This window comes from Canis aureus, chromosome 33, assembly GCF_053574225.1.
Source record: "Canis aureus isolate CA01 chromosome 33, VMU_Caureus_v.1.0, whole genome shotgun sequence".
Classification (NCBI taxonomy): Eukaryota; Metazoa; Chordata; class Mammalia; order Carnivora; family Canidae; genus Canis; species Canis aureus.
The window spans coordinates 3,049,376-3,069,177 of record NC_135643.1 but is presented as its reverse complement, the minus strand read 5'-3'; the positions used below and the strand labels follow the sequence as shown (position 1 = coordinate 3,069,177).

The 19,802-nt window shown below is 41.0% G+C and overlaps 1 protein-coding gene across 1 annotated transcript in view; it reads right to left on the bottom strand.

Annotated features, from left to right (window-relative positions):
* Nucleotides 1-19,802, bottom strand: part of FRAS1 (Fraser extracellular matrix complex subunit 1) — a 436,686-nt gene that overhangs the window by 197,066 nt on the left and 219,818 nt on the right. Inside the window, exons 19-20 of the mRNA XM_077882614.1 lie at nt 7,819-7,959; nt 5,067-5,210 (exon numbers count right to left, since the gene is read on the bottom strand). Coding sequence (XP_077738740.1) covers nt 5,067-5,210; nt 7,819-7,959 — 285 coding nt within the window. The remainder of the gene's footprint in view (nt 1-5,066; nt 5,211-7,818; nt 7,960-19,802) is intronic.

The window sequence follows — 19,802 nt, the reverse complement described above, 5'->3', positions numbered from 1 at the left end:
AGAGTTTCCCAAATGTTTTTAGCCAGAATCTTTTTCACATCCGATACCTATTAACCATTGCTTAAAAATTGAGTCCAATGGAATACAATACGAAAATGCTCAGAATAATATTGTTTTACTAACACTTGTTTTCTTTTGCTTACATTCTGGTGTAGATCGATAAACAAATGCAGCATTTAAAAAATTACTGCATAAACAAACAAAATTTAACCCTTCAGAATTCTATAACCCTAATGAATCAGCTGTTTACAATTTTCCAGTCTTCCCTTCTTATTATTCTCAGTATTATCATCTCTTTTTCTACATAATTCAAAAGTACAACCATCCCATTAGGTATTCCACAAAACCCAACACATTTTTTAATGCATCTGCATTTGGATATTTCCCCTCATGTCTTCTTTTTTAATTTTCACCCTCTTCTGTGAACAAGGGAGAGTTTTTGGCTGAGAAAGACAAAGGAGAAAGCACTTGAGGCTTTGGAACTTGAGGAGAATGTTGTTTAGGCGTGGGCAAAATATAAACAACAAAAATCTATAAAGAAAAAGCTTTGCCTTCCATAGCACTTCACCATGCCAGATACTATTCATCCATTCTTGCCTCTCACCTCAGTCCATTTATCTTTGTTGAAAACCTTCGGCCTTGGCCTAAATCTCCCAAAGCCTATTTGCTTTGATAGACTCAGAGGAAAAAACCCCACACATATAATATCTCCATACGTGATAACACATTGAGGTTTTTGGACCAGTTCCCAGGATGTGTTTACTCTTGTCTGTGTGATAGATTAGATGTAATTTTCTTTCTTAAACAGCTAAGTGCAATTAAGAGGTCTCTGATTAGGTATAGCTCAGCTAGAGAGTAAATCCTGTGAGTAAATCCTACCACCCCATAAAGCTTACCAGTGATAGAGGAAACAGGGGCTAGAATTTCCCAAGGACGAGGAACATGTATTCCACTGATGACACCGCATATGGCAAAACATGTTCTGCTTTGTCTATCATCACAGCACTCCTCCTAACACCTTCCTGAGTTTAGATAAAAGTCATTGAAATGTTCCAAGAGGTCAACTATTACCTAACTAAAGCAACACTTGAGTTAAAAAATGTTCCAGGAATTTAGGTTCAGGGTAAAATGAAAATAGCAGCTAGGTTTCTGGTGGCTACAGGAAGAAACCTGTGTTCATTTAAACCCTCAACCCCCTCATGGGGTCCATGATGTACCCATAGATGTCCAATGACCACCCCAAATTCAATTTGTCCAGTCCAAGCACATAATCTTCCTATTCTGGCCCTTAGTAAATAGTACTCCCACTCCTCGAATTTATTTGCCTAGAAATCTTTTTTTTTTTTAATTTTCCTAGAAATCTTGATATCATCCCCCAAACTCCCTTTCCCTTAGTCCCCAGGATGAGACATTGCCAACTTCTGTTGCTTCCATTAGGCTGAACCATATCAAATTGCCACTATTTGATCATACACGCACACAAAACAGTGATCTCACACAGGTTGACCTAACAAAGAATTAATTCTTAGTGAAGCCATTCCTCCTTCCCTTCAGCAATTTTCTCATGAAAGGCTTCATCTCTCACCTGAATTCTTACAACTATTTCTTCAGGTCCCTCTGCCCCAGTCTTGTCCTCTTCTACACAATCTTCTATGGATCTTTCTTTTCACGGAAATGCAACCTCGACACTTCCCTCCATAAAAACCTCCAAGAGATCCCCATAGCCTTGATGACAAAGTACATTCTCCTTAAAACAGAATGTGCAAGGTGGCCCTCATGACCTGGCTCTGTGTCCTTCTGCTTCAGGTACTACCACTCCCACACTCAGAGCTGCCATTCTGTTTAATTCTTTGTTGATGCCCAAACAGATAATACTCTTTGGCCCACTATTTGGAATGCTCTCCCCTCCAAATCTTCAAACCCTTCTACTTTTTACTTATCGTTCAAATTCATCTCAGTAATGATATGCTCCAAAAAAGCCTTCATTACCCACCCTGCTGCACACACCCAGTGAGGGTTAGGGTCCTGTCCCATAGGTTCATCTCATATCCACAGCACTGTATTCAACACATATGTTCTTCTTTCACTACATGGTATGTTTCCTAAATACAAGCACCGTATCTTATTCATGTGGGCATCGGCAGAGCCCAGCACAATACCTGGACCTGGCATGGAGTGTGTGGTTTAATAAATGTTTGATGAAGCTGTAAATGAATGAATTCATTACAATGCTACAGAGAGAAGTGGGAGGAGTGTGGAGCGGGCATATATTTATCGGAAAAGTAAACTTTGGGGTCAGTGCAGTTCTTTGCCCAGACCAACAACTGAAATTATTGGTCAAATTTTCCTATAACAAATACTTATACACCTATAAGTCTCTATTCAAAAGGATTTCCAAGCACCAGACAATGGTAACCTTACTTCAGACCTTTACTTAATATATCTAATTCCCAGTACAGCCAAGGTTTGTCCCTTTCAGCCTATTTTAGAAGGAACTCTTCTAGGGCTGAGGATTTCCAAAGTCATTTAGCCTAGTCCCATGATTCTTTATTCTAAGAGTCCCCTATTAGCCTTAAAAAATTAATGCAACTCCTAATCACCTAATTTGCTATCAAAGAGGGCTCTGGACATTGGAAGAACAGCATTCATTAAAAATTAAACTTTTCCAATCTCCTTATATAAACATTTACTTATAAAGTATGCCCCAGCATAAAATTTTTAGGGTGCACATACAGAATAGGTTGGAAATAGAAAAGCCACATGAAGGTTGACCCTTCTAACTCCTCTCTCTGACTATAATCTCTCCTTGCTCTAGTCCGTCTTCCACAGCTTGCAGATTTCCTGCCCATCCCACACACTAGGTGAAGTCACAGCCCTCTCCCAAACTCTCATTGCTCCACTGCCCACAAGATTCAGTTTTCAAACTTTCTAGTTTTTTCACCTAGAACTTTGGGCTCTCTATACCCTGGTTCCAACTTAAATTTTCCAACCATTGCATCTAATGTGCCTTAACACAAACTATGCTCTTCAGCCAGGTTGGACCACTCACTGGCCATGAATGGCCCACATATTCCACCATCTGGCCTGTCTCCTGGGAAGCCACACACAGAAAGCCTATCTATCTTCCCTCTAACTAAATCCTAGTTACTCTTCAGGAAGAATCTTAGGTTTCACCTTCTCCACAATGCCTTTCATATCTTTTAATTCTCCCTTCTCTGGACTCCTACAACCCATACTGCCTGTAGGTGCTATCATCCATAAGTTGCTTTGTACTGTTTATTAACTGCAGTCGTGTTTGGGTTCATCTCCTTACATAGCGTGAAAGATCTCTGTGTCGCCTCAGATTACAATTCAGCACCTTGAGGGTTCCATGTAAATACCTGCAAATATATTTAAAACACTTAGATATCAGGGTAGCTGCTCCTTCATATCATAACGTAAGAAGCAGTTGCTGAACTCATGCTTACAAACTATAATAAAAGTCAGGCCCTACTATCCCGAGATTCTTCTTCAAGGATAGGCACTAATGCCTCCCATTTGCCCACTTCCCAAGTCAGTCCTGACTACAAGTGGCAGTGCCAGCAAGAGGTTCATACACTACAGCTGTGAGGTATCTCCTTAGTCTCAAGCCTGGCCTCTCCTGTGCTTCTACTTTTCATTGCCCCTAAAATGTCTGCAGTCTTTACAATTGGGTTTTACCCTGAATCCTAGCCTTTTTTGGCTACAGCCCTGCTCCTGACAATCCAGCCTTCCTAGGGTATAGTCCTTTGACCCCAATGTCTAGTCATTTAGCTAAGGTCATATTCAAAGAAATGGATCACCCAGGACCATGGCACTACCAGCCACATTTGGAGGACTGTCACTGAATTGCTGTGTCTCCACCCACCAAAGTGGACAACTGAGTCCCAGACTGAATGTGCTTGATTCGTACTATGATCTAGACAACTGACCACACCTTGTCCCTGCACAAAGATAAGCCCCTACAGACAGATCAACTTCTCCAGTATGCAACTGACCAGATCCTAGCCTTTTCACCTTTCCCATGGCATCTCAGAATGCCTCCCAGTCAAGGCCTTCAGAGCTGTGGCAAAAGCTACTGCAGGTAAATCTCTTCAGGTTTCTCCTACAATATGGGGACACCTGGATGGCTCAGCAGTAGGGTGTCTGCCTTCAGCTCGGGACATGATCCTGGGGTCCTGGATCGAGTCCCACATCAGGCTCCTTGAGGGAGCCTGCTTCTCCCTCTGCCTATATCTCTCTCTGCCTGTATCTCTCTCTGAGTTTCTCATGAATAACTAAATAAAATCTTTAAAAAAAAGTTTCTCCTACAATATGGAGAAATGGGTCAAGAATTATGTAAGAACCCACTAGTCTGTAAATTCTTTTCTCTGGACTATAAGTTCTTTGAAGACAAGGTCATTGTTTCATTCACTTTTTTTTCTTTCTTTATTTTTTATACTCTGAGCATCTGGCCATGAACAGACACTCAAAGCTATTTGTATGAAGGGATGGATGAACACAAACCCTATATGGCTTTTACATTATTATCCAAATTCCAGGCTACTTTCTTAACATACACCTCTTTGAAATCTCAGTTCTAAAATGAGGAGGAAAAATCCCATCTCCTGAGATACAGTTAGTCTCTAAATTTTTGTGCCTAGGGCCAATGGCAAAGGTTCTCCACAGCAAGAGGCAAAAGATAATATAGACAAGAGGGAAAGAGTCTTCAGAGTGATTGAAGCAACGCTGTTGCTATCTGAAGCTGAAGTATACCACATGCATATAAGGTACTATTATTGTTACTTCAGTCTTCATTAATATGAGGTTCTAAATTTTCTCAGGAATTTCAAGAGTGTTATTAGAAGATTCCATTAGAATCTATAAATATTTACTAAATATCTTCTAGGAAGCAGTAAAGTTCCCAGACATGAGACAAATGCCTCCCAAATAAAGAGCTCTCAATCTGATGACAAAGGACAAATACAAGAGAGCCTTCTTAAAGCTGGCATGAAGAACCCCACCCTTTGGCTAGTGATTTCTAAAACTATGAAGGAGATCCTTCTCACCAGCACAGTACCCCACCAGGTTGAGGAACTGCTCTTCTTTACAGCTGCTCCTGCAGCTTCCACCAGCAAGAGTGACATGAGGGTGACAAGAGATACAGTCAGATTCCGATGGGCCGTGGCACTGTCTGCAGGTGGGGTGGCATTCTAGGGAGAGAAACAAGAACCAGGACTGGAATTAGCACCTCAGCATGTGAATATATGAAGTGTTAATGTACTCCACAAATTACATTAAGAGTAGACTTCAAACACTCATCATCTTTTGAAGATTCCTGAGCAAGCCTGACCTACCCTTAGGCCCAACCAAAAGATGACATTTCTGGTGTCAGTGACAATACCATCCATGAACAGTACCTGTAATCTAGAACCATAAAAATTAGAGTGATTGGCTACACATTCCGGAGGGCCTAGCATGACCTTCCCAATGTATGTAAGGAAGATCAAGGTCACAAAGCAGGGGCAGCCCAGGAGGCTCAGCGGTTTAGCGCCACCTAAATCAGCCCAGGGCGTGATCCTGGAGACCTGGGATTGAGTCCCACGTCCGGCTTCCTGCATGGAGCCTGCTTCTCCCTCTGCCTGTGTCTCTGCCCCTCCCTCTCTCTGTGCCTCTCCTGAATAAATAAGTAAAACCTTAAAAAAAAAAAAAAAAAAAGAAATTCCTGGCAGGAAAAGGGGAACCATACATAGCAAGGCACATTAATACTTCTCACTAGAATCAGATGCCAGCCAAGCTCTCCCATCAGGCCACAATTTGGATGCCTTGTGTTAGCAGCAACACTTAATTAAAATACAAAGAACAGAAAGTCCTCTTCCTGGAGGTTATCAGGAGCCAGGTTTGAAGTCAAAGCTAGGTTTTCCCCCCAGACAAAGCACCAATTTACTAACAGGTACTGCCCTGAAAACAACAAGTAAGTCCCAGGAGGTGCAGGCAATGAAGAGCAGGACTAGAGGAGTAAAACAAGGTTGCAGCCGCATTTGCACTGCCAAGGCAGGCAGCAGGAGCAAGTGCATGGAAGGAGATCTCAGAATTTCTCTGCCAAGGATGAGGTCTAAGCCTGTCGGATTCCAAGAGGAGAGGAGGGGAGGGGAGGGACCTGAGCTGGGCAGAGCTTGCTGGAACTGATGACAAAGAACTCCCTTCTGGCACAGAGCTGGTGGAAAGCAAAGGCACAGATTTCAAGTACAGTCAACCGCTTTTGACTTCTTCTGGCATAAGGCCAAGAAAAGATAAGGCGTTATGTAAAACACACACACACACACACACACAAATAAATAAATAAAGTGAGCAAGCAAGCAAACAAGAATACACACTTCTGATTAGAAGGCTAGGATCAGCTATAACCCCTCCTCCATTCCCGAGGCCCAAATGGGGAAAATGCCGGCCCAAAGGATACTCGAGTTCTCAGGGTGATTTCCACCTCCCAGTTCTTCCTCCCTGTCAGATTTCCAGTGGCCTGGTGCCCTGCCAACTCAGGGCACCATCCATCTGCTGGTGGCAGGCTGGCAGAGGTGGAGACAGAGGAGAGTGAGAGCTGCTCACTCGTGACTCCCCGGCAATTTCACACACGAGACAACCAACTTGGCTAGGGTCAGGGCACACCAGGGCAGATAACAGTCTGCAAGGACAAACCTGATGACAAAGAAACCAGAAACAGTCCCACTGATCCTGAGAGAGAATCTAAAGCAAAGCAACCCATCAAGGGCCCAGAGGGATTAAAAAGGTACTTGGAAAAAGAAAATTCTAGAAGAAATATAATACTGATCTTCAGTCATCTAGATTTGTATTTACATTGGATTTCCTCTTTGGAGTTTGAGGCTTAGATGGACCTAACAAGTATTAATTTATTTATAAAATATTTTGTGCACTTATGACATGTTTCCTGACTCCAGAAACACGTGCCATACAATTTTATAACAATTGGCTTCTTCCTCTAAATGAGCCTCAACAGTCTATTTCTAGAAATAAAATAGCTATCATGATAGAATGTGTTTTGTCTTATCTTTTCTCCTATAGATACAAAAAAAGCGGGATCCCTGGGTGGCGCAGCGGTTTGGCGCCTGCCTTTGGCCCAGGGCGCGATCCTGGAGACCCGGGATCAAATCCCACATCGGGCTCCCGGTGCATGGAGCCTGCTTCTCTCTCTGCCTGTCTCTCTTTCTCTCCCTCTCTCTGTGACTATCATAAATAAATAAATTAAAAAAAAAAAGCACAGTGCTACAATAAGGTGCTTAAATTTTTAGTATTTTGTCAATCCCAATAAAATTCTAAACTAATCTCAACTAGTAATTTCTAGAATCTCTGTCGCTGAACTATAGAAAGGTGTTGTTAAAAACACATTGGACCGACACATCAAAGAAGAAAATAAATATCACCCTCTCTTTTTTGCTCTCTTAGGCTGTAGCAAGGGGAAGTGGGGCTGAGAACTATAGAGTTATTGCCACATGCCTAGTCCTACACAGATGCATTAGAACCTGCCTTTAGTAGCTTGTCTCCCTGATGAACACCATGAAATCCATCCCTCCCTGTATGCAAAGGGTAAAGCTGACTCCAATTTTTCACTTCATCCATACTTCGCTATTAGAAGAACAGAACTTCACTTGTTCCTCTCACTCTATACCTAACAAATTAAAGACAAGGATTTATAGTCCAACCCTAGTCCCCTGGTATGACAACATTTTAAATTACAGAGCCTGGCTGCATTACAAAGACAAAACAATGGCATAGGGAACATGCCCCAGCATGTTACATACTCACCTGTGCAACTGCCTTCCTGGTTAAAGTATCTATCTGGGCACTGGGAAAGACACTGTCCATCCAACAGCACTTGGGAAGGCCAGCAGGCTGTGCAGTTATGTGGGCTCTTCCCTGCACACCTGAAACAGGATTGGTGGCAAGCTGGAAGATGAAAGATAAAGCAGAGGGGACAATCAGGAAAGCCACCGTATGACAAATGTAGTAACTCTGTCTCTCCTGTTAACATTTCTGGGTTGGAATAAGTTCTGCACATCCACTTAGTCTTTCCAAGGACAGGACACACATCTCACATACTTCTTTCAAAGGCCGTATCTTGCAAAGCAAGCATCTGTGGGACCCAGATTAAGTAAGGCACAAACGCCACGAAACAGAAGTAACCATTTGCAGAGTCATACATTTCTTTCTTCCCAAGTTCCATTCTCAGAGAATGTCAAATAAAGACCAGGAAGCCATAAAACAGGGCTCCTTCCATCAGGACAGCTCCTCCTTCATCACTAGACAAAGGGCTGTTTATCAGGCTGCTCAAATTACAGAGAACAGTGACAGAAGATTTACTTACAAAGCTTTAGATGGTGCCTACTCTCTAATAGAGACTGGACGTACACAGGTGAGAAGAATCGTCCAACACTGTGAGCTGCTCAAACTAGCTGCATCAACAGACACACAAGCAAGTAACTGGAATACAATTAATGGGAGACAAAGTATAGTAGAGGCAGTAAGAGCATCACATTGCAGTTCTATGTGGCCTTGACTAATTTATGTAATTTCTCAAGACTCCTACTTTCTCATGTATAAAATGAGAATATAAACTGTACATCATGCATGGGGTACTGTGGACACTAATTGGGTTTGATACATGTAAAGCGTAAAATTCTTAGGACAGTGCTAAGTACATTAACAAGGGCTTAATAAATCTTAGCTGTAATTATTACCATTAAGTGCCATGATACAAGTACCCACAGGTGTAAAAAGGAATGTGGAAGCAAAGACATCTCTGCTTGTCTACATTAGACCTTTAAGAATAAAGGGGATCACTGAGAGGGGCACTTGGCGGGATGAGCACTGGGTGTTATGCTATACGTTGGCAAACTGAACTCCAATAAAAAAAATTTTTTTTAAAGAATAAAGGGAATATTTGTATCAATTCCCAAGGGTGGAGAGTGTATTAATCATGCCTTTTTATTTTCTGTATTTCTGAAACTTTGACATCTGGGGTCCTGCAAATCCCGGAGAGACTGCCCTCCCAGGGCTAGGAATTCCTAGAGATAGTAAATGACTAGCCTGGAAGAGTATTTTTCATATGCTAACTAGCCAGCCCCTTGTCCACATACCCATCACCTCCTCTATCACTCACACCACTAACTGTACACAGTCCCTATGCCAAAGCCCACTGAAGTTACTCAAACTAGCCAACCCTAAACTGCTTACCAGCCCTCACTTGTTCCTTTCCACAGAAAGCACAATAAAGGCTCTTGCTTACATTTTCCCCTCATTCCCTCTGCCTTTTAACCAACTCTAATGCTTCCTGGTGTGGCCCCTGAAGAGCCTGCAATGCCTCCTTCTCTTGGGAACTATGAGTAACACATGCTTCTCAATGGCAACTGTCTCCTAATCTCTTGGTCTCATCATATAAAAATAATAATAATAATAATAAAACCTCCATTATGAAACAATTAGTCATTCACCTACAATCATTCATTATTGAGTCTCAAACAGGTCTAGGTGTTGGGGATACAATGTGAATAAGACAAATACCTGATTCTTAACCCATGTGGATGATCCCACATTTCAGGCCACCTTCTGTCCATCCAGTGGACAAGATCCACAATGGCAGGGACCATACTGAGTCTCCTCTTTTGCCTTTTCTATCCCTTCTATCAAATACTCAGACAGAGACCAGCAGCTTGGAAGAACCAAATGTGATTTTAAACCAGTGAAGGTTTCCATTTCTGCCAACCTCCAATAGAAATGCAACATACAGTTTTTGATGTTCCACTAATATAAGCTGGGATGTCCTGGTCCAGTGGTACTGATAGTTAAATATTAAACTACTGATATATGGGTGATATACACTGCTGTCCTAAGCCTTCTAGTGCTCCTTGAAGCCTCAGCCTTATTACTCTAGCATCCTATCTCATCCATAAACCAGCACCTAAAGGTTTAAACCTCCACCAGGAGGCTTCCAGTACCCTTGTTCCTGAGCTAAAGCCAGTACCCATTTGGATTGGGCAGTAACTTGCCTTACCGGTTGATAAATATTTTTATTCTTATTTCTGGATACACTGCAGAGCTTTATGTCTATTTAACAGTATTTATTACTATATGAAAAACAGCTAGAGCTCCAATTTTTTTTTAAAGATTTATTTATTTATTTATTTATTTATTTATTTATTTATTTATTCACAGAGAGCAAAAGAGAGGCAGAGACACAGGCAGAGAGAAGCAGGCTCCATGCAGGGAGCCCGACGCGGGACTCGATCCCGGGTCTCCAGGATCACACCATGGGCTGCAGGCAGCACTAAACCGCTGCGCCACCGGGGCTGCCCTAGAGCTCCAATTTTTAAAATGATTTCCTTTTTTTTTTATATTGCCTTGTAAACAATTCTTACTAGCACAAGTCTCAGTAAGAAAATTTGCCCCCAAACATTTTCAAAACCACTGAGAAAATATTTCCTTTTCAAAAACCAAAAAACAAATAAGGTAAGCAAATATAAAGGGAGGGTACATATTAGCCCATTCTGTAAGACACATTTAACACAAACGAATAAAACAGCATGTAAAAGAAAATCAAGTAGTAATATTTCAAAAACCAGCTAAATTACACTGTCAACACAAAGCCTTCCAAGGTGATTTGGGGAAGCAACATACTTAACACATATTTAGATATATCTATGATAATACCAATATGTTTATATTAGACTTTACAAGGTTGCTAAAATCCCTAGCTCTTCCTATTATACCTCCCTAATAAAAAGGAAATCAAAGCCTATCATTGTGGAATTGAAAACTAGGAAAAGATGAATTAATGTCTCACAAGCACACAACATACTTTATTTCATTGTATTTGGTCACAAAGTCAATGTGATAACCTTGCTCAATGTGAATAAAGATCATTATTGAATTATATAAAACAAGGAAGCAAAGAGGACAAGCAAGTTGAAAGACTGATGGGCTAAGAATCCTACAAGAAAGTCCCTTTGTCATCCACTAGATCTTAGATGCCATGGCAAACTTCAGAACTGCTGTCATTAGAAATGTTTAATAACCAAATGGATAATGAGCCTATTAGTTGCTAAGTGGCACAGAGGGAAAATGATATACTGGGTGACCACACTGTCAAAGTATTTTTTTCCTCTACAATGCTCTATTTCTGTAAGTATAGGCATTTGCATCTTTAAAACAATCTCATGAAATTTCAATTCGGTGCCGGTTTGAGAAATGCCTACACTATTTCAGTGACTTTAACGAGGCTCTATCATTCTATGGAAGCTGCTTTCATAGCAGGAGCTCTGGTTTGAAGTCTAAGATCCTTCAAGGAAGACTAACTCCATTACAGGGCATATACGGAAAAGATTTCAAAGAAGTTCTATGAATAATTTCCCCATGTATAATACTGCATCTTTAGAGAATGGCTTTCCAGTTGATGGCTAAGTATATTTCTGAAAAAGGGTAACAGAGCAGCTTAAGCATTAAAAAGTGTTGGCATTAAAAGTGTTCTTAGATGATTGTAAAGTCTAATCAACTTGACTCCAATAAAAATTTTACCTAAAACAATTAAAACATCAATTTTTGTTCTATTCTATTCTACTCTTATTCTATTCTATCCTGTCCCCTGTTTAAATTTCAGACAACAGAGTGCCCAGGTGCCTCAGTCAGTTAGGCATTTGCCTTCCACTCGGGTCATGATCCCAGGGTTCTGGGACTGAGTCCCACATAGAGCTCCATGCTCAGTAGGAAGTCTTCTTCTCCCTCTGCCCCTCCCCCCCACTCATTCTCTCTGTCTCTCATAAATAAATAAAATCTTAAGAAAAATAAATTTCAGACAACAAACACTACTACTTTTTTCAATGATATAAAAAGTGGTCCAGCATCTCTACTTTCATATCATATAAAATTTTCTGACTTTTCAAATCAAAAACAATTTTTGAAGTAGACTTCTCTTGAATTATGATGTAAATATCAAAAATCCTCTAGGAGGGAAGCCCGGGTGGCTCAGCGGTTTAGCGCCGCCTTCTGCCCAGGGCCTAATCCTGGGGACCCAGGATCAAGTCCCATGTCAGGCTCCCTGCATGGAGCCTGCTTCTCCCTCTGCTTGTGTCTCTGCCTCTCTTTCTCTCTAGGTCTCTCATGAATAAATAAATAAAATCTTAAAAAAAAAATCCTCTAGGAAATACAGTAGGAGTACTGTGATAAGGGATGAAAATTGAAATGAGTTAAGTCAAATACAATCAATCTCCCCCTTTCCCTCACCCTCCTTTTCCTCTTCTCTTTCTCTTGCTTTTTTTCTTTTTAATAAGCTGAACATTTACGAGTAAGAATCACATCTTTTCCATATCTGTGATTCCTGTAGTACCTAACAGAGTCATATCATAAGTTCTCAGTCAATGAATTTCTGCCAATTCAATGGGTGAATCTGTAGGTAGGTGGGCCAGTGGGTGGATAGGTGGAATGTGGCAACACTCCTCCAATTTCTTTGATCATTTTCTTTCAGCCTCTCTCTGTTGATGTCAGGAATATTGGAGCTTCCCAAAACTGCACCCTTTGCCCTTTCTCTTCTCACTCTTGGCAAACTTATCCATAGCTTTAACTCAGCCATGCTGGTGAGTCCGAAATTTATGTGTACAGCTATGGCCTTTACTCTGAACTCCAACCACACAAATCTAACTGCCTAGGGGATATCTCTATTTGGTGTTTCAATGGTATCTCATCCTCCTCATTTCCCAAATACTACTCATTATCCACTTCCAAGTTCAGCCCATATTGACTTAATGCAAATTATGGCATCATATTCCTCCTGTCCCAAATTGCATTTATTGTCTACCTCTAGCCCCACATCCTACCCACTGCCTCATCTTTTTTTTGTATTCCCTGCCTTACTTGGTAGTCACACGATTTACCAAGACACTCACGCTGAAAATCTTGGACGTTTACTTTCCTATCACCACAACCCATCCAAGACATGGTGATTTTTACTTCCTAACTCTCTGTCAAATCTATCCCAACTTAACCATCTTCATGACCCCTTAGACCTTAAATATCACTCATGATGTAGATTAGTGCAGCAGCTGCCCAACCAGCTCTACTTTTTCTCCCCATTTACCTGCTGCACAGGTAAGGGATTGATTTTTATAAGATGCAAATTGACCAGATTATTCCCCTACTTAAAAACTTCTAATAGTTCTCCAATACCAACACTGTCAACTCTAAACTCCTTAGTGTAGCACATAAAGCACTTCATGACATGGTTCACCCGCATGTGTCCAGTATCATTCCCATAATTTACCACTTTGGGCTTTATACTGCAGGAATACCAAATGCATTGGACTTCTCCAAATACAGCATGCCTTTGCACCTGCTGTTTCCTTGACTTGAAGTGCCCTCTCCCATCTTCTGCCCTGGTGAATTGCAATTAACCTTTCAATAGACTGATGATGTAGTTTTCTCTGCGGATCTTTTCTCATACTCTCTCCCCCCAGACAGAATCAGTCTCCTCTGTTCTCTCTGGGGGATAGAAAGATGAAAAAGATTAAGACCATGCTTTAAGGAAAGCATGATCAAAAAAAAAAAAAAAAAAAAAAAGGAAAGCCTGATCAAGTATGGGAGGTTGACATGTGAACCAGGAATTAAAAGAACATGAGGCAACTTGTACCTTGTGCCTACTGTCATTACGGCGTTGGGGAGCAAGAATTTCCTGACACCTCAAGGTCCTTCTAGCTGGCCTCAGAATCAAACTGACATGAGACAGATTAACAAGAGAAAATCAGATTTAATAGTATATGTATGGTGAATCCATACAGACATGGAAATTCCAAAGACAGGCAAAATGAGGAATACACGTCATTCTAAACTAAGGAGGAGGGGTTAGGGGCCTGAGACTTCAAAGGGAAGGCATGCAATCCTCAGGAGGATGAAAGAGAATGTTAGGTAAACAAATGTTTGCTGGGCCATTCAGAGACAATCGGACATACAGAAGACTTTGATCAAACAGACCTTGTAGACCTCCCTGTCTACCATACCCAAATTATATCATGAGAGCTATGCTGATAGCTCTCTTCCTTCTCCATATAAATTCTTTTTAGGCAGTGGTGGGGAAGGTAAAGAGCTTTTCCTGAATCTTCTGGGTTTTGAGTGCTTTTTAACTCAAAATAATCTTTATGCCAAAGCGGCCATGTTGGAACAGCAGGCCCTCGGCCCCTACAACAGCATATGTCATGTTCTTCTTATTCCTGGTTCAGATGTCAACCTCCCATACTTGATCATGCTTTCCTTAGGGTATGGTCTTTATCTTTCTCATCTTTCTCTCCCCAAAGCTGAGCACAGTCATTTTGTAAAAACAAGAAGGGAAAAGTGAAGAATATTGAACACTACCAAAAAGCATGCATTTGCATAGCTTATGTCAGCACTCTGGGGACTACATTAAAGAGTGTTGCTTAATATAGATGCCATGTATTTTATTCAATTAATGCAAGGGGATCCCAATTTCATAAATGCTCTTAAGCTAAGCAGGCAGACTCCTGCCCATTTATTTCTTTAATTAAAACTCTGCCTTGCGGCCTTTGGTGAATCTTAGCAACAGCTAAATTGACCAAAATACCCACGATATACTTTTTCTTCTGATTCACCGAAAGCAAGTTAATTAACTGACCAAAATAATTGGTGAACTTCCTATTTAGAGAGAGGAAAAAATGGTGTTCCAGCCCAAGACGGTGATATGGGAGGCCCCTGAGCTTACTTCCTACCACAGATACAACAAATCTACAGCTACACATAGAACACTTCCCTCTGCAAGAAATCCAGAAAGTAGTTAACCGGTTGAGGGACTCCTACACATGGGGCAAATGAGAACAAAACCTATATGGAAACAGGTAAGGAAGGCTGGGACACTCTTGCCATGCCCACCCCCACCCCCAGGGCCATAAACAGGAAGAAACTCCCAGCTTCTCCCTGAGGAATGAAGGGTTTAGAGTCAACATGAGATGCCCCAACTTTTAAGAGTCCATGGAGGGATGGGTCCCTAGCTCTGAAAGCCAAAGGGGCTTGCATCCACAAAATCTGTAAGACTATAGAAAGTAAAGAAACATTTCATTCATTCATTCATTCATTCATTCATTTATGAGAGATAGAGAGAGCAGGAGCAGGGAGAAGAGGAAGAAACAGGCTCCCCTTGAACAGGGAGCCCCATGTAGGGCTCAATCCCAGGGCCCCGGGATCATGACCAGAGCCAAAGGCAGACACTTAACTGATGAAGCCACTCAGGCACCCCTAAAGAAACATTTCTTAATGGACTCACAAGGACAGGTGGTGGTTATTCCCACCGTCCCCCAGACAACGGCAGTCAGAAATGCCCATTCTCCCTCTCTTTCCCTGAAAGAGACCTATTTGTATATCTTAAAAACTGCCAACTAAGGGTGAGGTTTCTAATTTAACACACACATAGAGGCCCACATCCTGTGATCCTCTTTGGAGACCTGGGCAGTGGACACGATATCCATGCTCTACCTCTGCCCTGCTCCCAGTCACTAGTGTCTTCCTGCAAAGATCTGATGCACATGTCTGGCACACCCTTGACAGCCTGGCTCTGGTAAGTCAGTGAGGTTTGAGTTCACTGGTTCAGTGGGACTGTATTAAACAAAGAAACAGTTCTTAACTGGCTGGCTGTCACTCCCAGGCTCAGTGCAGAGGGAGCACACAGAAATACCATCTCCCAGTGTTCTCTTGAAAGAGGTATATTTGCATGTTGTAAAAGCTGTTACTTGAGGCTCCAGTTTCAATCAGCCAGCATCTTCCGTGCTGGCTGAGGTCCTCCCCTTTGGGACACTGACAAGTCTCAGGACACCCTCAACTACTGGGGGCCACTAAGAACAAAGAAGGTGGCACAGACAATCACAAACGGTTCGAAAAACACTCAACCGCTAGAGCTGGTTGAACAATAAATGTTCAGAGAAAAAACTGCTAGTTGCCAGGCAGGAAATGGATAAAAGTAGTCAAACTATGTAAACTCCCATATATAAGTCTGGGGATGTAATAATGGACAGCATGGTGACTATGGTTAACAATATTGTATATTTGAAAGTTACTAAGTGATCATTTCCCAATATATACATATTGAATCATTATGTTGTACACCTTAAACTAACACAATGTTATATGTCAATTCTATCTCAGCAAAACTAGAAGAAAAAAAATTTTTTTAATTGATACCAAACCTGTATTGACTCTGTGTAGTTTTGCCCCCTGCAGCAAAACCCAGCCTAGAGAGGCAATACTGTCTTTAAGACTGAAAAAGAAGTCCTGGAAAAATTCAGTTGCTAAAATTTACCTGATGTTTACCTGATTATTATAAGTATAATGAGTAGGATGTCACTGCAGGAAGGGGAGCCACTGTGATGTTTATTACCTCTGCGTTCTTTAAAGCAGTGTATCTACTGAACATACAATGTCAAAAGACATGTTAAGTAAAATTCATTATTGCAGCATAAAGTTCACTTTTAAAAATTTATAATTCCCTCAAAATTAGATCATCTTGACCTCTCTTGCTGAACTGTGTGGGAATGGAAAGTATCCACCATTCATTTGCCACAGAATCGGGGCAATTACCTGGCTAATCTAATCATCCTGACCATGTTCAGATCCGGTCCTGGTCACCGCTGCCAAGTTGTTGACATGGTGCATTACTAATTGAGATGGCCTGGCCTGAAATTCAATTGTAAAGCTCTAGTGTGAAATGAAGTACAAGAGATCCAGGCTTGGAAAGAAGGAAATATTTCCTGAGCAACTATGTCCTGTATTGAAGCTAGGATCCTCGGTTGCTAAATCATTCGTTAGTTGATTCTTTTTAAGCCTTACATTCTTCATCTGCAAAATGAAAGTAAATGTAAACTTATAGAATTTTTTTTAAAGATTTTATTTATTTATTTGAGAGAGAGAGAGAGAGCACACATGAGCGGGGTGGGCAGAGGGGGAAAGAGAGAAGCAGACTCCTTGGGGAGCAGGGAGGCCCAATGCAGGACTCAATCCCAGGACACAGAGATCATGACCTGAGCCAAAGGCAGATGCTTAACTAACTAAGCCACCCAGGTGCCCCAAACTTACTGAATTTCTAACAAAATTCTTGGTTATAAGAAAGTTATAAACTATTAAGTGAAACATATATATACACACAGATGTGTGTATAAACAACTGTAAAAATCTATGCCAAAAGATTAAAAGGGGTTATCTCAAGATTGAAGGGTTATAGGTAGGATTTACAGATAAAGGATACCTAGTTAAATTTGAATTTCAGATAAACGTTGAATAGCATTTTAGAATACCTCAGGCAATATTTGGGATATATTTACACTAAAAAATTCCTTTTTTAATCTGTTAAATATTTTTATTTCTTAATTCTACATTTTTATTCACTAAATCTGGGTAGTCTAGTAGTAGATGTTTTTGTTTTCTTATTTTTCTTACCTATGTTTTTTAAAGTCTCTGTAATATGTACCATGCATGCAAAGAGAAGAAATAAAAATTGAGATTTTTTTAAACTGTTTTAGTTAGAAGCATAACAATGATAAAATAATATATACTTGCCCTTTTTAATGAGAGGCTTTGCTTACTCACATACAGTCCTTGGACCAGGAGCATCAGCCTTACCTGGAAGCATGCTATATATGCAGAAACTCAGACCTCATCCTACATCTACTAAATCTGAATCCACATTTTAACAAGATTCCCAAGAGATGCCTATGAAAAGCTCTGTTCTACAGAGACCTCAACTAAAATTTAAGGCTACAAAGTAGTTGAATCCTTTAAAAGAAAAAAACACTTCAAAAGTAGTGTAAAGAGAATCTGAAATGACTGAGTGACCTGACCTGATCCTAGGAACATTCTCAGGAAAGAAAAGAGGCCTCCCAGTGATAAGAGCTCCAGGTCCTTGGTCTTGTCTATCCACCTTGGGCTGCCAGGTATAGCCTCATGGGCTGCACAGTCACTAAATGACTCCAGGAGCCACCCCTCATAGGAATTACCATGAGAATGGTACCCTGGAATTGTATAAGATAGCAGCCCCCTACCCAGCTCCACCCTGGAGACTTCAGATAGATTCATGAACTTAGGGAGGCCTGGAAAACTAGTGGAGGGGGAGATGAATAAAAAAGTAAGGGATTAAAAAAAAAAAAAAAGTAAGGCAGAGAATGCCTGAGTGGCTCAGTGGTTGAGCATCTGCCCTTGGCTCAGGGCATGATCCCAGGATCCTGGGATCGAGTCCCACATCGGGCTCCTTGCATGGAGCCTGCTTCTCCCTCTGCCTGTGTTTCTGCCTCTCTCTGTGTCTCTCATGAATGAATGGATAAAATCTTAAAAAAAAAAAAAAAAAAAAGTAAGGGGATACCTTTTTGATGTTTGGAGGTTTTGAAGGGATTGAATTTTTATTATTTGTTCAAAAGAGTTGATGGGTATTTCCTATTTTGTTGTTGTTGTTGTTGTTGTTGTTGTTATTTCAATAAACTAGACTCTATCAATGCTAACACAATCAGTTAAATAGGTGAGGTGAACTCTGGATCACATTACTAAAATTCTTTTAGTTAACACTAAATGTTAAAATTGGATAAACATGCACAGTTTTGGTTGACTACTGAAAATGCCTCCACATGGTCTTTCACAATTAGTAACAGACTCTTTTGTACCAACACTTCTAGGCACAGTTTGCAAACATAGAGGCCATGTGGGGCGGGGGGAAGCGTAATGTCAGAGCTCTGTCTTCTGAAGTACCCACTCTCACTTTTGAGAATGAGCCAAAAATCACAGGACAAACACATGCCCATGCCCACCCACCCCCTCACCAGAGCACCTTCTGTTTTGGAGTCCGCCTTAGCCCAACTTTTTTTTCTTCCTCATTATCCTGTGATGGGCTTCAGAACACAGACCACTAGCCACATACATACCATGGGTTTTGTTGCTGCTGTTGTTTTTCATTTATTTATTATCTGTTTCCCTCACTAGAATATAAATTCCACGAGGGTAGGAATTTTGTCTGACTCATTCATGAGTGTACCCCCAGCCCCTAGAAAATGCCTAGCACTGATGGAACACTCAATAGACACTTGTAGGAGGAATGAATAAAAACAGGCTGCCCTCCAGCTACTAATAAACAATGTCCTCTTTGGTCCCTGTTTGTTAATTTTATATTTTTTCCTTCCTTCAATCATAGACATGGATGTTAGTCAAATAGCTTGAGTATTTTTGTTTCATCTTCCACTAGATAATTCTTGGGATTGTCATGTGGCTCTGAGTTGAAACTTTAATGATAACTTCTGACATCACTTTAGACTCTAAGTAAATTGCTTCTTCCTGTAATGCATCTGGTTTCTTGCTTTCATTAGCTACAGTAATATTCTAATCGCTCTGTACTGCAGTCTCACAGAGTGGAAGAGGGAGAGTTCTAGAAAACAGTTGTTTTTCTCTTCTTTATAGAAAAGCACTTGAGATCAAATGTGCTTTAAAAGAAACCCTCAATGGTACAGCCACAAAAAAAAAAAAAAAAAAAGACCTTCAACCTTTTTAAATGTTCTGCAAGGAAGCAAGGGTATTTCTAGGAACATGTGAGAAGGAGAGCCCAATGCAGTCTCATAGGGCTCCCAAGCCTGATTACATAGACAACACTTCGGCAGAATCGAAAATGGAACAGATTGTGGGAAAGGAGAAAGGTTTCTAGAGATATGAGATGAGTGACAGGAAACACATCCATCAACACACTTAATACTCAGATAGGCTTGGAAACAACT